Below are 19,649 nucleotides of genomic sequence, written 5' to 3'. Positions count from 1 at the left end.
AAGTTTATTTTTCTATTGAATAAAGCCAATTAGCTAACACAGATGGTCACCCCAGTTTCCAAATGAATTTAGGATGAACTATGTGTGATAAACAGTGCTTTCAAACCTTCTTACTTGAGGACCAGTTATTTATCTTGAGAACATGTATACAATGGGTTGTGCCTTTTTGACTATAAAAATGGGTGAGATTGTTTTCTGTCCTTGTAACCTCTTACTGAATGGCCAGTGATGTTCATCTCATTCTGATTTAATGCCTATTCATTAATAAAATTATTTATCTACCTTTATGGAAAGATTTTTGGGGTTGAAAAGAGATTTTATTTTTAACTGTATTGCATCCTCACAATACTTGCATAAATATAACCTCTTGATAGCTCTCTCCCTTCTACTTAACCTAGTCAAACCTAAAAGAAACAAACAGCAGTATAAGAAAAAAAAACCCTTGAAAATGGACTGGCACATAGTTGGCATAAAATAAATATTAGTTGGTCTCTGTATCCAAGTTCATATAAAAATAAGTGTCATAACTCAGATGGGACACACTATTCCATAGATAAGGGTGTGGTATGGACACATAACTCAGGTCTGACAATTTCAACTACTGCTTTCCCAATCCTAGCCTTGGGATTAGTTAACAGATGAGAACATGGTCCAAGTGGATCCAGCTGATACCTCTCCCACCTACCCCCACCATGGATTTTGCTGAAACTTTGGCAAAAGAAGACCTCTATCTCTTTCAAAAGGAAAACTCTAAGAACCAGGTAAGCCTAGAGCAGTTTCTTAACTTCACTAAGACTGACATTTGGACCAAATAATTCCTTTGTTGGAAGGGATGGGCTATCTTGCACATTGTTCCGAGGTTAGCACCACTGGCCTCTATCCTCAGATAGCAGTAGCAACATCTCCCCCACCTCCTTAAGTCAAAACAATAAATAACATCTCTCAACATTGCCAAAAGTCTCTTGGGAAAAGACTCTTGGGTTTTCCTTCCAGTTGATAACCACTGGCCTAGAGCCACCTTGGGTCACCTTTGTCACCAAATGGAAAGAAAGTACTTAAGAATAAAAGCTATAAAGGAGAGTAAAGCCAATAGATAACAAGGCAGCAAAACAGAGGTGAGACATTAATGACATACCTTAAGACCCTGGATCCAACTATACTTGAAGTGAGAACCACCATGGTACTTTTTTAGTAATATGGGACAATTTTTAAAGTATATCTGTGTAAGCTCTTTTAGCCATATTTCTGGCACTTGTACCTGAAATAGTCTTGATTGATTTTATAACTAGCATACAATATACATACAAATAAGTATGACAGATATTAAGCTGGTAATTAAAGTGTGACAGATGCTATGCAAGACGTGTAGTGTGGAAACCCATAGCATATGGGCTCCCTGGGGTGGTGTGGGGAAGCACTATTGGGGAAATGTTTCTGAAGTTAAGTAGGAGTAATTCAGATGAGGTGCTTTGTGTGTAGATTGAAGAGAGTGGTACAGTCAGAGAACTAGCCTATGAGCAAAAGAGAACACGGCTGAAAAAAGTCCTCATGGGTTTCGTTGGAGAGGACAAAATAGATGAAATATAGAAAGGTGTACCAGTTAGGTTTTCAATAGAAAACAAATGGCATACTCAAATGATAACTGAGTAGGATTTATTTACAAACAGACAAAATAATTACACAAGTCTGAGAGGAGGGCAGAACAATGATTCTCAAATTTCAGAGAACACCAGAATCACCATTAGGGTTTGCTAAAAGAAAGGTTGCTGGGCTCCACACACAGAGTTATGGATCTAGAAGTTCTAGGGTAGGGCCTGAAAATTTGCATTCTAACAAGTTTGAAAGTGATATTGATTCTGCAGGTACGTGGAACACATTTCAAGGACAACTGGTGCTGGGAAATTTTAAGAGATGGTACAGGAACCCAAGGCTAAGCTGAGATCTGGAGAAACAAAGCTATATAGGGTATAAATTGGAAATGATAACAGGAGACAGCTATGTATAGAGCAGGCCTCATAATGAGAAACTGACATTCCTTTCAGGGATACAGCCAGCTCAAGCCAGTATCTCAGGGAGCAAGGAGGGAAATAAATATTCTGACCTCACTCTCCTCTCTCCCTTGGATCTCTTGCTGGGAGCCCTGTTGATTTACTCCATGTAAGACAACCTCCCAATATAGAAAGCATGGTGAAGATCTGAGAGTAGTAGATCTGGAGGGTAAAAAGAAGATTTCCATAATAGATAAACAATAACAAAATGTGAAAGTATTATAAATATATTATATAGTTGATTCTATATGGTCAGGACAATGGAAACTACTGATAGATTTTATGCAAGAGAAAGGCATGATAAGATTTCTTCTTATGAAACAACAGCCTAGCTGAATGATAGATAGATAGATAGATAGATAGATAGATAGATAGATAATGGATATATAAACAGATAATGTATTAGAAGGGAAAAATCCTAATATTGGGATATTATTCCAGATGACAGTGGAGATGGAGATAAGTGGACAGGTTTGAAAATTATTTAAGAACCACACTCAATAAAACATGATGGAGAGAAAAATAACTAAAAAATGACTACTAAATTTTGGCTTAGGAAACATTGAATCATTGCTCTATGAACTGATAATAGGAAACTCTTCAGAAATAAAAGTTTTAATAAACATAAACAATAAATTCAGTCTGGAATATGCTACCTTTGAGATGCTTATTAAACATTTAAGCAAAAAATACAACAGAGGTAGGTTGATATATGCATCTAAGGCTCAGGGCTAAAGATGCAGAATGGTGAAATTGCAGTATGAGAATGGTAATCAAGTTATGAGAGAAAATAAACTTATCCAAGGAAAGCAAGGAGAGCAAGAAGTTCAGGATATTTATCTGATTATCAGTAAGAGTTACTACTTTGTGTTGAAATTAGCATATTCATAAATATGCAAACCAGGATGAGGTTGTACAAAGAAAAATATATTGACTATAAACATTATTCTAGTTTAATGTGACTCATGGTAAATATTAAAAACCAAAGCTGGGTCGGCAATATGAGACATGAGGACACCGAGAAAGGGGATACTAGGACAGAATAGTGCTCTTGTAAGGGAAAAATAAAAGGTGAAGTGAAGATATGGCACCAAGAAGAATAAAATGATTCAGTAACTTAAGCCTTCATCAGTGATCTCAATTCAATATTACAAATAATTTTGTTGAGAAACAAATATCAACTGATAATATCCCCCTTACTATTCCTTCATTTGGGGTACCACCTCTTTTATGCTACAGATCTAAACCATTATTTCCTAACCTTCATTTTCTACTTTTAATGTCCTTGAAGAAAAATAGATAGGCTATGTATGCAAGGTTTGATGGTGGATATACATTGTATTGGAATGTGCAGAATTCGTTCTACTTTTTTCCCATATAAACACCCTGATTTTCCTTTAAAAATCCACAGTTCCTCAAATCTAAATCTATGTAGTTTTAAAAAGGATTCGCCTCACCTCCTAGTTTCTTCTTTGAATATATTGATTCCAAGCTATCCAGTGAGAATAGCACTCCTTCTTTTTTTAAATTCTTTTTAAGTGTATTGATTTTTTGAGAGAAAGAGAGAGAGACAGAGAGACAGAGAGAGCATGCCAGCAGGGGAGGGACAGAGAGAGAAGGGGAAGAGAGAATCCCAAGCAGGCACCGCACTGTCAGCCTGGAGCCCGATGTGTGTAACTCAAACCCACAAACCATGAGAATAGCACTTCCTTCTCAATGGGACAATCGGTTCAGGATTTAGTTTATATCCTTGGTCTGGCCAATAAAACCAAATTTGGGGTCCCCTGATTAAATTATAGGGTCCAGGTGTTTTACTTCTACCTGGATGGTTGATCTAGAAATGTTAGTAACAATTATTCTTGCCACCTGTTGAGAGGCACATGTCTAAGTGTAAAATAAATATAAGAAAACAAAGATTACATTCAGGCAAAATATCAGAGAAACTAAATCTTAATATTCTAAATCCAACCACACTGCCTCTGGATTTTTCAAAGATGCAAACAAACAAGTTAACATTTTTGGTTAAACCACCAGCTTGAATTAGATCTCTGATGGTACTGCTATAGTAACAGAAGTGAACATAAAGTTTAAGGTTTCATATCTGATTCCAAGCCATATACATTTTCATCATCTTTAATAGATTTTACAAAGTTAAAATGTAAATGGACCATTGTTGCAGAAATTGTTAGAAATAACTGATTAAGACTAGAACCTCAAGACCTTATTGAGTAAATTTCAAATAATTTAAAAAATATGTTAAAGATTTAAAGAAAAGTAAGTTTTAATGGTGATTGTTTATTTTACTATTCTTCTTCTCACCAAACCCTAACATCTCCTGATAATAGATAATAGATGGATAGATAGACAGACAGACAGATAGATAGATAGATAGGGATAGGACAGATCTCCCTTATTCCTTTACTCTTGATAATAAATTTTGCAGTTAATAGCAATAAAATATTTTCAAAATGTTGTGAAAACTGCCTATATTTGCTACTTCCATTAGTAAGAACTTTTATTTAGGGTACAGCTTTCATGGTTTTTTAAAGCAAAATATATTTTGTAATTTTGTAGAATATTTAGCAATAATTACATGCCTTAATATTATGGAAAATATAAAAATAAACTTAAATGTTATAAAACACAAAGCAAAATGCAATATTGTTATTTTTAAAAAATAAGTGTTTATTTCAAAGAGCTGAATTAATTGACACTGCCAGCTAAGACATTATTAAATAATGCTTTCTAGGCCAAAGAAGGAATAGACATTCAACTAACTAAACACATAAAATGTCTATCCCCAAATCAATATATTTAAAATACTTTATTTTACACAGTATATTTATTGTATGCTTTTTGCATATAGATTTCTCTTATCTCTAAAGATAAGAAATATCCTGCCCTAGTCCAGAAAATTTTTATCATAAAATTTAGAGTTTGCTTCACTCATTCTTTCTATTGATTATGAAGTTAGCATTATAAAAGTGAAAAAGAAATAAATTGTTGGACAACCACACTACAATTTCCAAATTAGGACTAAATATTTCAAGATATTAAGTTACTAAATACTAGTTAATTTAAAACAGACAACTCTCTCTCTAATAGAACCATGCATCCCTCTTAGATTGTTTATATTTAAGGGCAAAAATAATATATAAGTTGCAGAAAATTATTTAAGGAAATACATACTTGAAATATATTTCTGCTCTTTGCCATTATTAACCCTTGACCATCCAAAAAACCTTTAAAAGGTAAATCTTTCAGCAATCTACCAAAGGTAATGGTAATAATGAGAAAAGAGACTTACGTGATCAATCAGTTCACGGACCATTCCATTCCACTGTCCATTGGCATCATCTTGGGCTCCATATTTCCCATCCTCCACAAGTCTAATTTCATATGTAAAGCCAAGGATTGTAGATAATTCTCTGAGGAGGTCAATACAATAGCCTTCAAATCGGTCATTCCCATAGAGAGGTTTGTCAGACTTCTTAAACAGGACATAGGGTTCTTCCTGGAAACAGTAAATTGGAGGTAGGAGGTAAAATCATGAAGGTAGGAGGTAATAGTTAATTATGAAACTATCAGAATTAAAACTCTCCTTAGAAGATAGAATATTTCACATTTTAGAAAAACAGACAATTTTATTTTCTCCTAATTGTAATTAATATAGTATGAAAACCTAAGAAGGGAGATTACTTTGAGAATATATGTGTTTCAAAGGAGAATATTTAATGATAATAATTTTATCATTACAACACAAAAAATATGTGTTATATTTCCCACATCATGTATCTTATGACTTATAAAAGGGATAGTATATAATATGATATATGCCATAAAATATGTAATACATAAGATATAATTACACATGATTACAATATCCCAGTTTGAATTATTCCATTTCATCAATATCTGCTGTGCTATTTTGGTGGGATACATTGATGGAAAAATGAGAAAAAAAATCACTGTCTAATCACCTACTATGTGCTAAAAACTGGAGTATGGACTTTTACATATTACCACCTTTTGTCTGAACAACCATGAAAATTATAACTACTATATTTATTTATAGGAAAAATAGTAGCTTACTTTGGAATATAGAAAAAGAAACATTTATCAAGTATTTATACATTTATCCAACAGTATTTTATGAAGCACCTACTATTAGCCAGCCCTCCTCTGTATAAAAGAGAAATTTCTGAGTCATAAAGTTAATGATATATATGAGGAAGTCAATAATAAATGCCTAAGCAAATGGAACGCATAATTTCTGATGCTGATAAATGGTGTAAAAACATAAAATAGGGCATTAGGATACAGAACAACCTCAAGGTACTTGGCAAGATAAGAGAAAACAAGACAATTGAGCAACATGTCTGAAAGTCTTTAATGAGGAGATGAGAGATGAGGTAGAAACTAAAAGATGAAAAAGAGTCTAGCCATTTGAAAATCTGACAGAAGAGCATTTCAGGTCAAGGATACCGTAAGTAAAAGCCTTAAGGCCAGTATGACACTGGAGTGCTCCAGAAAGAGGACTACAGCCATCAGTGTGACTGAAATCACATCCAGTAAGTGAGGGCATTAGTTGAACAAGGTCAGAAATGTAGACAGAGTGAGGAGCCAAATCCTGTAAAGCTCTGCACAACAAGCCCTGTTAAAAATTCATAAGTTTAATTAAGTACCAAGAGAATCCGTGCATTAGCATACTTTTGTGTGAGCAGGCAGAACATTGGTATCTATATCTAGATATCTTGTATCCAGAGTGCAATTGGCTCTACTGCTTATTACTATTTGACCATGGGTAAAGCCTCTGGAAGGTGCTCTCTTAGAGAAAGATACTGCAGAGTGGAAAAACTTAAGAGACTGCCATGCCAGTCCATCTAGAAAGATGATCATCCTGATCTCAGCCCCTGGAGAATAATACTCATCCCATGAGGGTCATCACACCTAAGGGCATTTTAGATATGAGAGTAATGCATCCTCTTGCCCACATTCATCTCAGAAACAAGACTAATTCCTTTTTCCTCTCATCACTGTTGACCTGGTTTATCCCTCTACTGTTTATACACACTCCAGCCTGACCAGTTTGCATTCTTCTGACACTCCTACACACTGCCACTATGTGCCAAACAACTCCCGCACTGTTCCACATTTTTTAACTAATTTTTGGAATTCCCTTCATCTTTGTGCTTTATTTGACCCACATCTTGATAACACTGCTTCCCCATCAGCCCTCTTTCCTGAAGATTAACTTTTTGTTCTTTTTAATAAGCCATTAAACTTCTAGAAAATAAAAGCATAGGAGAGGGGTGCCTGGGTAGCTCAGTTAAGTTGGTTAAGTGTCCAATTTTGCCTCAGGTCATGATCTCGAAGTCTGTTAGTTCAAACCCAGCATCAGGCTCTCTGCTGACACCTCGGAGTCTGGAACCTGCTTCAGATTCTGTGTCTCCCTCTCTCTCTCTCTGGCCCTTCCCCCCTTGCACTCTGTCTCTATCTCCCTCAAAAATAAATAAACACTAATTTTTTTTAAAGTGTAAGAGAAAATTTTTAGACTTAACATAAAATGCACATAGAAGAAAAAAATAAAAATTGGTCTTTATAACTTTTTTTTTGGTCTGTGAAAGACACCGCTAAAATTATAAAGACAAGCTACTGAGCATAAAATACAGCACCCATTTATTTATTCATTTTTAATTTAAATCTAAGTTAGTTAACATATAGTGTAATAATGATTTTAGGAATAGAATTTAGTGATTCATCACTTACATATAACACCAAGTGCATATCCCAACAAGTGTCCTCCATAATGCCCCTGGCTTCTTTAGCCCATTCCTCCACCCAGCACCCTGCCAGCAACCCTCAGATTGTTCTCTCTATTTAAGAGAATCTTAAGGTTTGTGTCCCTCTCAGTTTTTATCTTATTTTTGCTTCCCTTCTCCTATGTTCATCCATTTTGTTTCTTAAATTCCACATGAGTGAAATCATATGATATTTATCTTTCTCTGACCTATTTAGCTTAGCATAATAAACTCCAGTTCCATCCACATTGTAGCAAATGGCAAGATTTCATTCTTTTTAATTGCTGAGTGATATTCCATTGTATTCATCAGTGGACATTTGGTCTCTTTCCATACTTTGGCTATTGCTGATAGTGCTGCTATAAATGCATGTGCCCCTTTGAATCAGCACTCTTGTATACTTTGGATAAATATCTACTGGTGCAATTGCTGGGCCACAGAGTAGTTCTATTTTTAAGTTTTTGAGGAAACTCCAAACTGTTTCCCAGAGTGGCTGCACCAGTTTGCATTCCCACCAACAGTGTTAAAGGTTCCTCTTTCTTTTCATCCTCTCCAACATCTATTGGTGCCTGAGTATTAATTTTAGCCATTCTGACAGGCGTGAAGTGGTATCTCATTGTGGTTTTGATTTGTATTTCTCTGATGATGAGTGATGTGCATTTTTTCATGTGTCTGTGTTAGCTACCTAGATATCTTTGTAGAAGTGTCTATTCATGCTTTTGCCCATTTCTTCACTGGATTATTTGTTTTTCGGGTGTTGAGTTTTATAAGTTCTTTATATATTTTCAATATTAACCCTTTATCTGATACATCATTTGGAAATATCTTCTTCAATTCTGTTGGTTGCCTTTTAGTTTTGGTGATTGTTTCCTTCTCTGTGCAGAAGCTTTTTATTTTGATGAGGTTCCATTAGTTCCTTTTTGCTTCTGTTTCTCTTTCTCTGGGGACATGTCAAGTAAACAGTTGCTGCGGCCAAGGTCAAAGAGGTTGTTGCTTGTTTTCTCCTCTAGGATTTCCATGGCTTCCTGTCTTGTGTTTAGGTATTTCATCCATTTTGAGTTTGCTTTTGTTTATGGTGTATGAAAGTGGTCCAGGTTCATTCTTCTGCTTGTTGCTGTCCAGATTTCCTAACATCATTTGCTGAAGAGACCATCTTTTTTTCCATTGGATATTCTTTCTTGTTTTTTCAAAGATTAGTTAACCATGTTTGTGGGTCCATTTCTAGGTGCTCTATTCTGCTCCATTGATCTATATGTCTGTTTTGTGCATACCATACTGTCTTGATGATTACAGCTTTGTAATACAACTTGAAGTCCAGAACTGTGATGCCTCTGGCTTTGGTTTTCTTTTTGAGGATTGCTTTGGCTATTTGGGATCTTTTCCATTTCTATACGAATTTTAGGATTATTTGTTCTACCTCTGTGAAGAATGTTGGTGTTATTTTGATAGGAATTGCTTTGAATATGTAGATTGTTTTGGGTAGTATCAACATTTTAACAATATTTGTTCTCCAGTCCATGAGCATGGAATGTTTTCCATTGCTGTGTGTCTTCTTCAATTTCATTCATAAGCTTCCTATAGTTTTCAGTGTTTAGAAATTTCACATCTTTTATCAGTGATCGATTCTTTGATTTCTCTTTCTACTGCTTCATTATTGGTGTATAGAAAGGCAACCAATTTATGTACATTAATTTTATATCCTTAGACTTTGCTGAATTCATGGATTAGTTCTAGCTGTGTTTTGGTGGAGTCTCTGGGTTTTCCACATAGAGTATCATATCATTTATGAAGAGTGAACATTTGACTTCTCTTTGCCAATTTGGATACCTTTTATTTCTTTGTTTTGTCTAATTGTTGTACTAGGACTTCCAATACTATGTTGAATAACAGTGGTGGGAGTAGACACCCTTGTTATGTTCCTGACCTTGGGAGGAAAGCTTTTAGCTTTTCCCCCATTGAGGATGACATTAGCTGTGGGTCTTTCGTATAAGGCCTTTGATGATCTTGAGATACAATCCTTCTGTCCCTACTTTCTTGAGGGTTTTTAATCAAGAAAAGATTCTGTATTTCATCAAATGCTTTTTCTGCATTTATTGAGAGGATCATGTGGTTCTTATCCTTTTCTTTATTATTGTGATGTATGACATTGATTGATTTGCAGATATTGAACCAAATCTGCATCCCAGGAATAAATCCCAGTTGATCATGGTGAATAATTCTTTTAATGTTTTGTTGAATCTGGTTGGCTAGTATCTTGTTGAGAATTTTTGCAACCATGTTCATGAGGGAAATTGGTCTGTAGTTCTTCTTCTTAGTGGGGTCTTTGTATGGTTTTGGAATCAAGGTAATGCTGGGCTTGTAGAATGAGATTGAAAATTTTCCTTCCATTTCTATTTTTTGGAACAGCTTCAAAAATAGGTGTTAACTCTTCTTTAAGTGTATGGTAGAATTCCCTTGGAAAGCCCTCTGGTCCTGGACCCTTGTTTGCTGGGAAACTTTTGGTTATGAATTCAATTTTCTTATTGGTTATGGGTCTGTTCAAATTTATATTTCTTCCTGTTTCAGTCTTGATATGTTGATATGTTTCTAGGAATTTGCCTATTTCTACTAGATCATCCAATTTGGTGGTATATTATTGCTCATAATAGTCTCTTATTATTATTATATTTCTGCAGTGTTGGTTGCAATTTCTCCTCCTTCATTCATGATTTTATTTAGTGGGGTCCTTTCATTTTTCTTCTTGATCAATCTAGCTAGGGATTTATCAATTTTGTTAAGTCTTTCAAAGAACCAGCTCCTGGTTTCATTGATATGTTCTACTGGTTTATTATTATTATTTCAATATCATTGATTTCTGCTCTAATCTTTATTATTTCCTGTCCTCTGCTGATTTAGGGCTTTATTTGCTGTTCTTTTTCCAGCTCTTTTAGGTGTAAGGTTAGGATTTGTATTTGAGACCTTTCTTCCTTCTTTAGGATGGCATGGATTGCTATACACTTTCCTCGTATGATCCCCTTTGCTTCATTCCAGAGGTTTTGGACTGTCACATTTTCATTTTCATTGGCTTCCACGTACTTTTAAATTTCCTCTTTAACTTCTTGGTTAATCCATTCATTCTTTAGTAGGATGCTCTTAATCACAAAGTATTCATGTCTTTCCAAATATTTTTCTTGTGGTTGATTTCAAGTTTCATAGTGTTGTGGTCAGAAAATATGCAAGGTATGGGGTGCCTGGGTGGCTCAATCGGTTAAGTGTCTGACTTTAGCTCAGATCATGATCTCACAGTTCAAGTTTGAGCCCCTCATCAGGCTCTGTTTTGACAGCTCAGGTTTGCTCATAAAAAAATGTATATTCTGCTGCTTAAAAATGAAATGTTCTGGATATATCTCTTAAGTACATCTGGTCCAATGTGTCATTCAAAGCCATTGTTTCCTTGTAGATTTTCTGCTTACATGATCTGTCCATTGCTATAAGTGGGGTGTTGAAGTCCTCTACTATTATGGTATTATTAACAATGTGTTTCTTTATATTTGTGATTGATTTATATATTTGGTTGCTACAACATTGGAGTTATATTTACAATTGTTAGATCTTCTTGGTGAATAGAACCCTTAATTAAGTTATAATGCCCTTCTTCTTCTCTTGATATAGTTGTTTATATAAGTATGGCTACTTATGCTTTCTTTTGATGACCATTAGTGTGACCATTAGGGGTTCTCCATCTCTTTTCTTTCAATTTTCAGGTGTCTTTAGGCCTATCTAATATTTTCTAGCACCTATAATTTGTGCCAGATCATGTTCTGGGTGCTTTCCTTGGATAAACTTATTTCTCATTATAACCATGTAACGTTCATAATATTATTACTTCTATTTTACAAATGAAGAAACTGAGGGCAAGAGTGCTTTTGGAAAGGTCAATATCCAGCATACAAACTAGGGAGTCAGATTATTGGACCATTTGCTTCCGCCATATACTTTCTATATTCAATTACTTATAATGACCATTTCCAAAGTCCATGTGAAAGCATAATTGCACATAGCTCACTAGATAACAATATATATTGCATGACTTTATTGTTTTTTCAATCACTGAGATTAGCCCCTAAGTTAATGTAATGCATCCAAAATGGTAATACATTTACTAATTGAACAATGCAATCAAAACAACATTGCAGAAAAGTAGTAAATATATAATCCAAAAAAGTCATTCTCTACATCACAAGTAAGAACACATTTTTTAATTCTTTTGTTAAGGCTATTTATTTAAGTTTTTAGAGAGAGAAAGAGAGAGAGTGCAGATGGGGCAGAGAGATAGAGAAGGAGAAAGAGAGAATCCCAAGCAGGCCCTACAGTGTCAGCACAAAGCCCGATGTGGGGCTCGAGCTCATGACCTGAGCTGAAACCAAAAGTCAGACACTTCACTGACTGAGCCACCCAGGTGTCCCAGAAAGAACACATTTTTAACATAAATGTGCTTCAAGATGTTGTTAAAATAGCAATCTTAAGCTTAAAAGATGAAGGTAGTAATATGAGTGTCTAAAAAATGCAATATTTGCGTTATTAAGGCATCATTATCTCCATTTAAAATCTGTGTTCCAACATATTTATGGTATACTTTTCCCATAAACTCACTTGCACATTAGAAAAAAATTAAGTTAGGGCTTACTGAAGTATATTTGAGGCACATGATGGATGTGTGCACAAGGCATAAAAGCAAGCCAAAAAAATTAAAAATTATTATGCTATTTAATTCTCATTAATTCAGCTTTCCCTAGTAACTATTCTATCTATTAATGTGATTTCCACTACCTATAAGCTAATAATAAAACTTCTATCAGGGGCAAATAAATTTGCTGATCCCTGTGAGATTAAAGTCTATTTAGATATGTATTTTAAAAAGGCTTTCATGTGGCCTAAGTGCATCTTTTTAGTATTTATGGGTCTCCACAATGTCAAATACCATTCTTCCCATATTTAATTTTGATAAGTAAGACACCATTTTCCAGTTGTGATTCCTATCTCCAGCTACATTGTGTCACAAGATAGTTTACATCGAGTTATGACTCTCCTTTAGACTCTCTTTCTCTGTTTCACACAGCACCAGGATAAATAATAACCTCATGTAGGAAAAGAAAAATGGTACCAGAAGCAATTACTGTACCACATACTGAGTTCAATGAATAATATGATAAAACTCTCCTGGGCAACTTTACTGATTTCTCATATAGTCTTAAATCTCCACATCAGCATTTGCTAGAGGTAAAAGCACTTCATTTCACTGGCATCTGTAATAAAGATTTGTCAGCATTTCCACTATCAAACCCAGTTTTAAGGAACCCAATAACTCATGTATTTTTATCTGCATTAGACTGGGAGTTGGCAAAGAATATAACCAAACTGAAGTTTTAAAAAAGTAAAATATGTTTTAAGGTTGAGGGGACCAAAATGTTTTATTTAAATATAATAAAACTTAAAAATTTTTAAGTTATAACTCACATATCCTTCAGACCTTATCTAGACCTAAATTATTTTTTCATATGCTAACCCCTGAACTATCATTGCCTCACTCATAATAGTCAAAAGAATGGGACCTAAAAATGCAATTTAATTGTACAAATGTATAAACTATCCTTGCCATTTCAATGATAAGGCTAAACTAACTAATTTATTTATTTATTCAAATACATATTGAACTATTAAGTACCATTTTAGGCATCTGATATACAACAGTGAAAAACAAAACAATACAGAAAATTTCTGTCCTTCTGGGCAGCCAATCTAGTGGTGAATTTGAGATTTTTATCTATTTTATTGTATTCCATATAATTCATAAGGCCACTTTACTTCATTAATTACCATAGAGGAAATATTAACATACAGCATTATATAATTTATATCTTTAAAAAAATTTTTAATTTTTTTAAATGTTTTATTTATTTTTGATACAGAGAGAGACAGAGCATGAGAGGGGAAGGGGCAGAGAGAGAAGGAGACACAGAACCGGAAGAAGGCTCCAGGCTCTGAGCTAGCTGTCAGCACAGAGCCTGATGCGGGGCTTGAACCCACGAATGTGAGATCTGACCTGAGCCGAGGCCAGAGGTTTAACCGACTGAGCCACCCAGGCACCCCAATATAATTTATATCTTTGAAATATATAATTATGTTTTATTTTAGATCAAGACCTATGACACTGTGGCCCTTAAATAATTTATTTGGGAAAAAAAGAAATGGATACTCAGCCTTAGTCTGGTTCTGAATTTACCCTCATTATAAAACAACTTTTAAATGGTAACAGCTGAAACTTCAGTTGCTGTGGTAAGAGTATCAAAGCATTTGAGATATTTTTGATGGTTCTTAATTTTTCCTTAATGAAGATAGGGTTCTCTCTCTTTCTCTCTCTCTCTCTCTCTCTCTCTCTCTCACACACACACACACACACACACACACACACACACGTTTTTTCTATGTTTTTAATTTATCTTATTTTGAGAGAGACAGAGAGAGAATTGTAAGCAGGCTCCATGCTGCCGGCATAGAGGCCAACGTGGTGCTCAAACTCACAAACCATGAGATCATGACCTGAGCTGAAATCAAGAGTCAGATGCTTAACTAACTGAGCCACCCAGGTGCCCCAACATGCTTTTTTAAAAAATCACATTCTTATGGGTCAAATGAAAAGGGAAAAATGGTTATAATAATAATATCAAGTTAAAATAAAATGATAGAGATTAAACAAAACTGAAGCAGTTTATGTGTTCCTGAGAATCACTTTCTCTCTCAATTTTCGTAGTCTTACATACATACTCTGTGTATCCTATCTTGCCCTTACATTAAAAGTATTATATAATAATAATGAATAATGAATGAACCAAAAGTGTGGAGATCAAGATGGAGGCTGTGAAGTTGACGGGAAGTGGAAAGCTAACGAATGGACAGCATAAAGGGTAGGGGCAATGATTCTGCTGCCACTGGCTCCTGGAGAAGTTGAGTCAGCTCTATAAAACTATACAACTTACACCAGACATGAGGAAGAACAAAGCAGATCTCAACAGTTTGCCCCGTAATGCTCAAGAGAATGCAAAGTGGAGAATGATACTTTAAAAAGAAAGATTAAGAATGAAAGAATATTACCATGGGCAGACAGCAATAAGAAGATGGGTACTTCCTCGACGAACAAGTTATCAAGTCACTGTAACTATCTAGTATAGTTGCCACTGACCATGGTCTATACTACTGCTCTCATAGGCGATACTTCTGGAGAGATTAAGAATACATAATGTACAATGTGACCTAGAAACAACGATGACAACAACAACTTATATCAGAAAGCTTTCTAATAGTAAGATACATTTCCAGTTGGCATGTTTTGATTTTAAGTAGCTACCATCATTCTTGTATGGAATAGTGACCTATAAGAAAAAATAGCAACAAGTAAAAATAGAAGAACAAGGCCAGAGGTATCACATCCCCTGATTTATTTATTTATTTTTTATAGTTAATAATACTCTACTGTATATTTATCTTTTTGTTTATTTTTTAATAGTTTATTGTCAAATTGGTTTCCATACAACACCCAGTGCTCTTCCCCACAAGTGCCCTCCTCCATCACCACCACCTCTTTTCCCCCGCTCCCTTCCCCTTCAACCCTCAGTTCATTTTCAGTATTCAATAGTCTCTCAAGTTTTGCATCCCTCTCTCTCCCCAACTCTCTTTCCTTCTTCCCCTCCCCCTGGTCCTCCATTAGGTTTCTCCTGTTCTCCTGTTAGACCTATGAGTGCAAACATATGGTATCTGTCCTTCTCTGCCTGACTTACACTGGGGGAAAATTTATGTAGCCAGTCCCTTATGTAGCCAGAAATGAACTATTGAATTATATAAAGAGTAGAGTAAATGAAAATACTTTGGAGAAAGAAAATGATTCATATGGATACCAGAAATAATGATATTCATTCTTTGAATCACTGTATTATCTAATTGAAAAGAAAGTGTGAAACAAACAAAAATAAGATATGGAGAGATCATATCATGAGGACCTAAGTTAGGAAAATCTTTATTCCTGTAAAATTCTGAGAAAACTATCTAAATGTAATCATTGTGGATCATCAGTATTTGAATTCATAGCCTGCTTAGAATGACATCTCTTTCCTGAGATTATTTTTAAGCATCTACCTAAACATCAATTTGATGTAGTAAATGAGGCTAGGATTCCCCCCCCCCAATATTATCCCTTTAGGTATTTTCTCAGTATTTAGATGTTGGATAAATTTGTGTGCATGTTTGGGAGAATGCTGAAGCAAACCCAAAGGAGAAGGACATGATTTTATCATATGATTGCAAAGTGGAGTTTTCAATCATTAGGAATCTGTTTCTTAAATTTTAGTGCAACAATTTGAGTTTGAAAGCTCTTTGCCTTAGAAAGGATCCAATATTAGCTACCCTCTAGCTCTATTTAAATTTCTCCAAAAAGAGTGAAAATAGGATGATTAAAAATGAATTAGAATACTAACTGTTTTTCTACCCTCAGCCTTCCCTAAGATTGAACAAATAATTACAACCTCTTCAAAACTCCAGAATATGCGTGTGAGACAGTCATACAAGAAAATCCTTGTGCAATGAGAATTATCCATCAATGGTCAGTAATAGTTAGCAGCATGTGTTTTACCTAGTAGATGGTGAGTTTAACATTCAGCTGCTGCCATTTGTAATCAATAAAATCAACAAATGTTTATTGAGTACCTATCATTTAAAAGTGAATACCTACTTTAGAACAGAGTTGCTTCTCCTAAGCACCTTTTTAATTTAGTTGAAAATAGAGAACTTATATAGAAAAATGCAAATTAATAATATATGTTTACATGTAAGTGCCTAAGGAATAAATTATACGAGTAGAAGGACTATTAGATGCCAGTAAAAGGAAAGTTAAGATGTCCCAAAGTGGTTAGATGAATCATCCCAGAGAAGAGGCCACCAGAAAAATGGATTGTAGAATGAGTAAAAATCAGATAAATGGACAGAGGGTAAGAGTTGCTCAGGCAAGAGAAATGAAGTGAAGAAAGCTGCAAAGAAGAATCTTACTGGTGCATGGCCTGAAGAAAAACAATGATGGTTTTCATAAGAGGAAGATGTTTTAACGCCTTGGGGGTAAAATAGTAAATGTGAGCACTATTCAATATTCTGATTTTAGATTACTTTGTGCCCATTTAATGTTAACATTTACAGATAATTTTGTGCCAGGAACTATGTTATATATTTTATCAAATTTTTATCTTTAATACAAACTTCAAGTTGTATGTTGCATGTTATTATTGTCCTTATTATAAAGTTGGTAATTTGTCCATGGTGAAATTATCTACATAGTAGCAGACTCAAGAATCAAACCTAGATTTTCTGACTTCCATTTGTCCCTTCAACCTACAAGTAAAACTCTTTCTCAGTTAGGTATTTAATTCAGATACCAAGTATTAACTAACTGTAGAAGTGGTTTGCTCCTCTACTATTCATTGGTGGGTTAAACAGTTCTTGGATTTGCATATGTAAGTAAATTACATCATATTTCTCAACAAAGACTTCAAAGTTATTATGGTCTAACCTAATGATGTCCAGAGTGTATTCCTCTGGAAAATTATCCCCAAAGTTTTGTTTTCAAGAAACATTCTGCAATTAAAAATACTTGGAAGTTTTACATGTTTTCATTCCTTTGAGATATCCACGATACATATGAACTTACTAGATATTCAGTGACAAGTAAACCTTATGAATTTAGATTAACTCAGTATTTTCCACAAACTACTTAACCACGGAAGAGTTGTAGGGTGTGCCTGTGTCACATACCTATAAGAGCTGTGGAGCATACTCTGAAATTCTGATGTAACCAAATAATAAACATGGACTGTTATTGCTACAGAGCACAGAGAGTGCTTGCTGTATTATGAAAGTGGTTTTTTGTCTGTGAGGTCAGAGTGTTTCATATTTGCCAAAAATTGCAAATTTAAATGTTCAAAAAGCAAAATACAAATTTAGACATTTTTAAATTACACAAAGCTATGAGATAGAATAAGGACATATTTTATGGTCTGTGGCTTTAGTTACATTTGAATGAAGTATAAAATATTCTGTATATAATATGAAATGTTTTCCAAACACCTATGTAGCAAAGGCATTTCTTTTCTATCACTGCTCAGATGAAGTGGTGAAAAATATTTTGTTTGTTATTCTGATATTGGTTTATTCAACAAGATGGTGAAAACAAATTCATGAGTTGTTGTTTTTTAACCAATCACTACATAAAACCAAAGCTAAGAGAGCTCAGAACATAAAACTTATAGGACCGAAGTTAATAATACTTATTCTTATTTAGGCATCTAATTAATGGCATAAATGCCTCATAATAAGTGCACCTAACGAAATACATTGACTGATAAATGGATAAGGACCTTGGGACTCATCTGTTATTATGGATTTCTAGGGGAAATCACATTAGGGATGACAATAAAGCAAAATACATAGACATTTCTACCAGGAAAAGAGGTCTGTACCTTTCTTTTGAGTCATTGTGTTGGTTTTAAGAAATAGCCTGTCACTAAGAGTATCAGTTAAATTTCAAATAAAGAGAAGCAATTAGGAATCCAAGTCAAGAAGTCAAGTTGAGACAAAGATCAGAACTTGAGAATCAGGTATTGATCAGAAAGTAAAATTAGGTAGGGGGTACTAGACATAATTCAGGACTTACCGGACTTGAAATTCACATGATAGTCATGAGCAAGTTTTAGAAGAAAATCCATAGAAATATCAGGAAAAGAAAGAAATGTGCAGTGGTATAGAATTACTGAAGTTACACATGTGCTCTCTAAGTTGGCAATATCACAAATTTTCATGATATAAACTGCCGTCTAGTTTGATAACTCCAAATATCATCCCCAGCCCAGATCATTCTTTTCAGGTATGAAACTACATATCTAACTGACAACTAGATAAATATACCACAGGAAATTTAAATATAATATATTCAAAATTAAATTCATCTTTTATTACCACAATTCTGCTTTTTTACATCAATAATGTTTTCAGCAATGTTTATCAGAAAAAAAAAGTCTTTCTGACCTCTGACCTATTCTTAAACTCCAGTTTATAAAGTGTTACTATATATCTTCCATTCTCCACTCTTGGTTTATAATGTCCTTCCCATTCAACCCTTCAGACATTGTCCTATCTTATATTTTATCAGCTCTCACTCTTGCAATATTCTCTTGGTTGGTCTCACCAAATCTTATCTCACGAAATACAATTCTATCTCCAATTTAAAGAGAGATTTTTTAAAAGATAAAGGGCTAGTATCTAAAATCTACAAGGAACTCACCAAACTCCACACCCAAAAAACAAATAACCTAGTGAAGAAATGGGCAGAAGACATGAACAGACACTTCTCCAAACAGGACATCCAGATGGCTTACAGGCACATGAAACGATGCTCAGCATCACTCATCATCAGGGAAATACAAATCAAAACCACACTGAGATACCACCTCACACCAGTCAAAGTGGCTAAAATGAACAAATCAAGAGATTATAGATGCTGGCGAGGGTGTGGAGAGATGGGCACCCTCCTACACTGTTGGTGGGAATGTAAACTGGTGCAGCCGCTCTGGAAAACAGTGTGGAGGTTCCTCAAAAAACTATCCGTAGAACTCCCCTATGACCCAGCAATAGCACTGCTAGGGATCTACCCAAGGGATACAGAAGCACTGATGCATAGGGGCACATGTACCCCAATGTTCATAGCAGCACTGTCAACAATAGCCAA

The 19,649-nt window shown here is 34.7% G+C and overlaps 1 protein-coding gene across 3 annotated transcripts in view; it reads right to left on the bottom strand.

The window, feature by feature from the left end:
- Window positions 1-19,649, bottom strand: part of GRIK2 (glutamate ionotropic receptor kainate type subunit 2) — a 622,100-nt gene that overhangs the window by 193,825 nt on the left and 408,626 nt on the right. For all 3 annotated transcript variants that reach the window (XM_029945013.1, XM_029945011.1, XM_029945012.1), the window contains one exon: window positions 5,356-5,562. In XM_029945013.1, coding sequence (XP_029800873.1) covers window positions 5,356-5,562 — 207 coding nt within the window. The remainder of the gene's footprint in view (window positions 1-5,355; window positions 5,563-19,649) is intronic.

The sequence above is a fragment of the Suricata suricatta genome, chromosome 7, assembly GCF_006229205.1.
Source record: "Suricata suricatta isolate VVHF042 chromosome 7, meerkat_22Aug2017_6uvM2_HiC, whole genome shotgun sequence".
NCBI classification, from domain to species: Eukaryota; Metazoa; Chordata; class Mammalia; order Carnivora; family Herpestidae; genus Suricata; species Suricata suricatta.
Note: the sequence above shows the minus strand (reverse complement) of the source record. Positions and strands in the feature narration are given on the sequence as shown.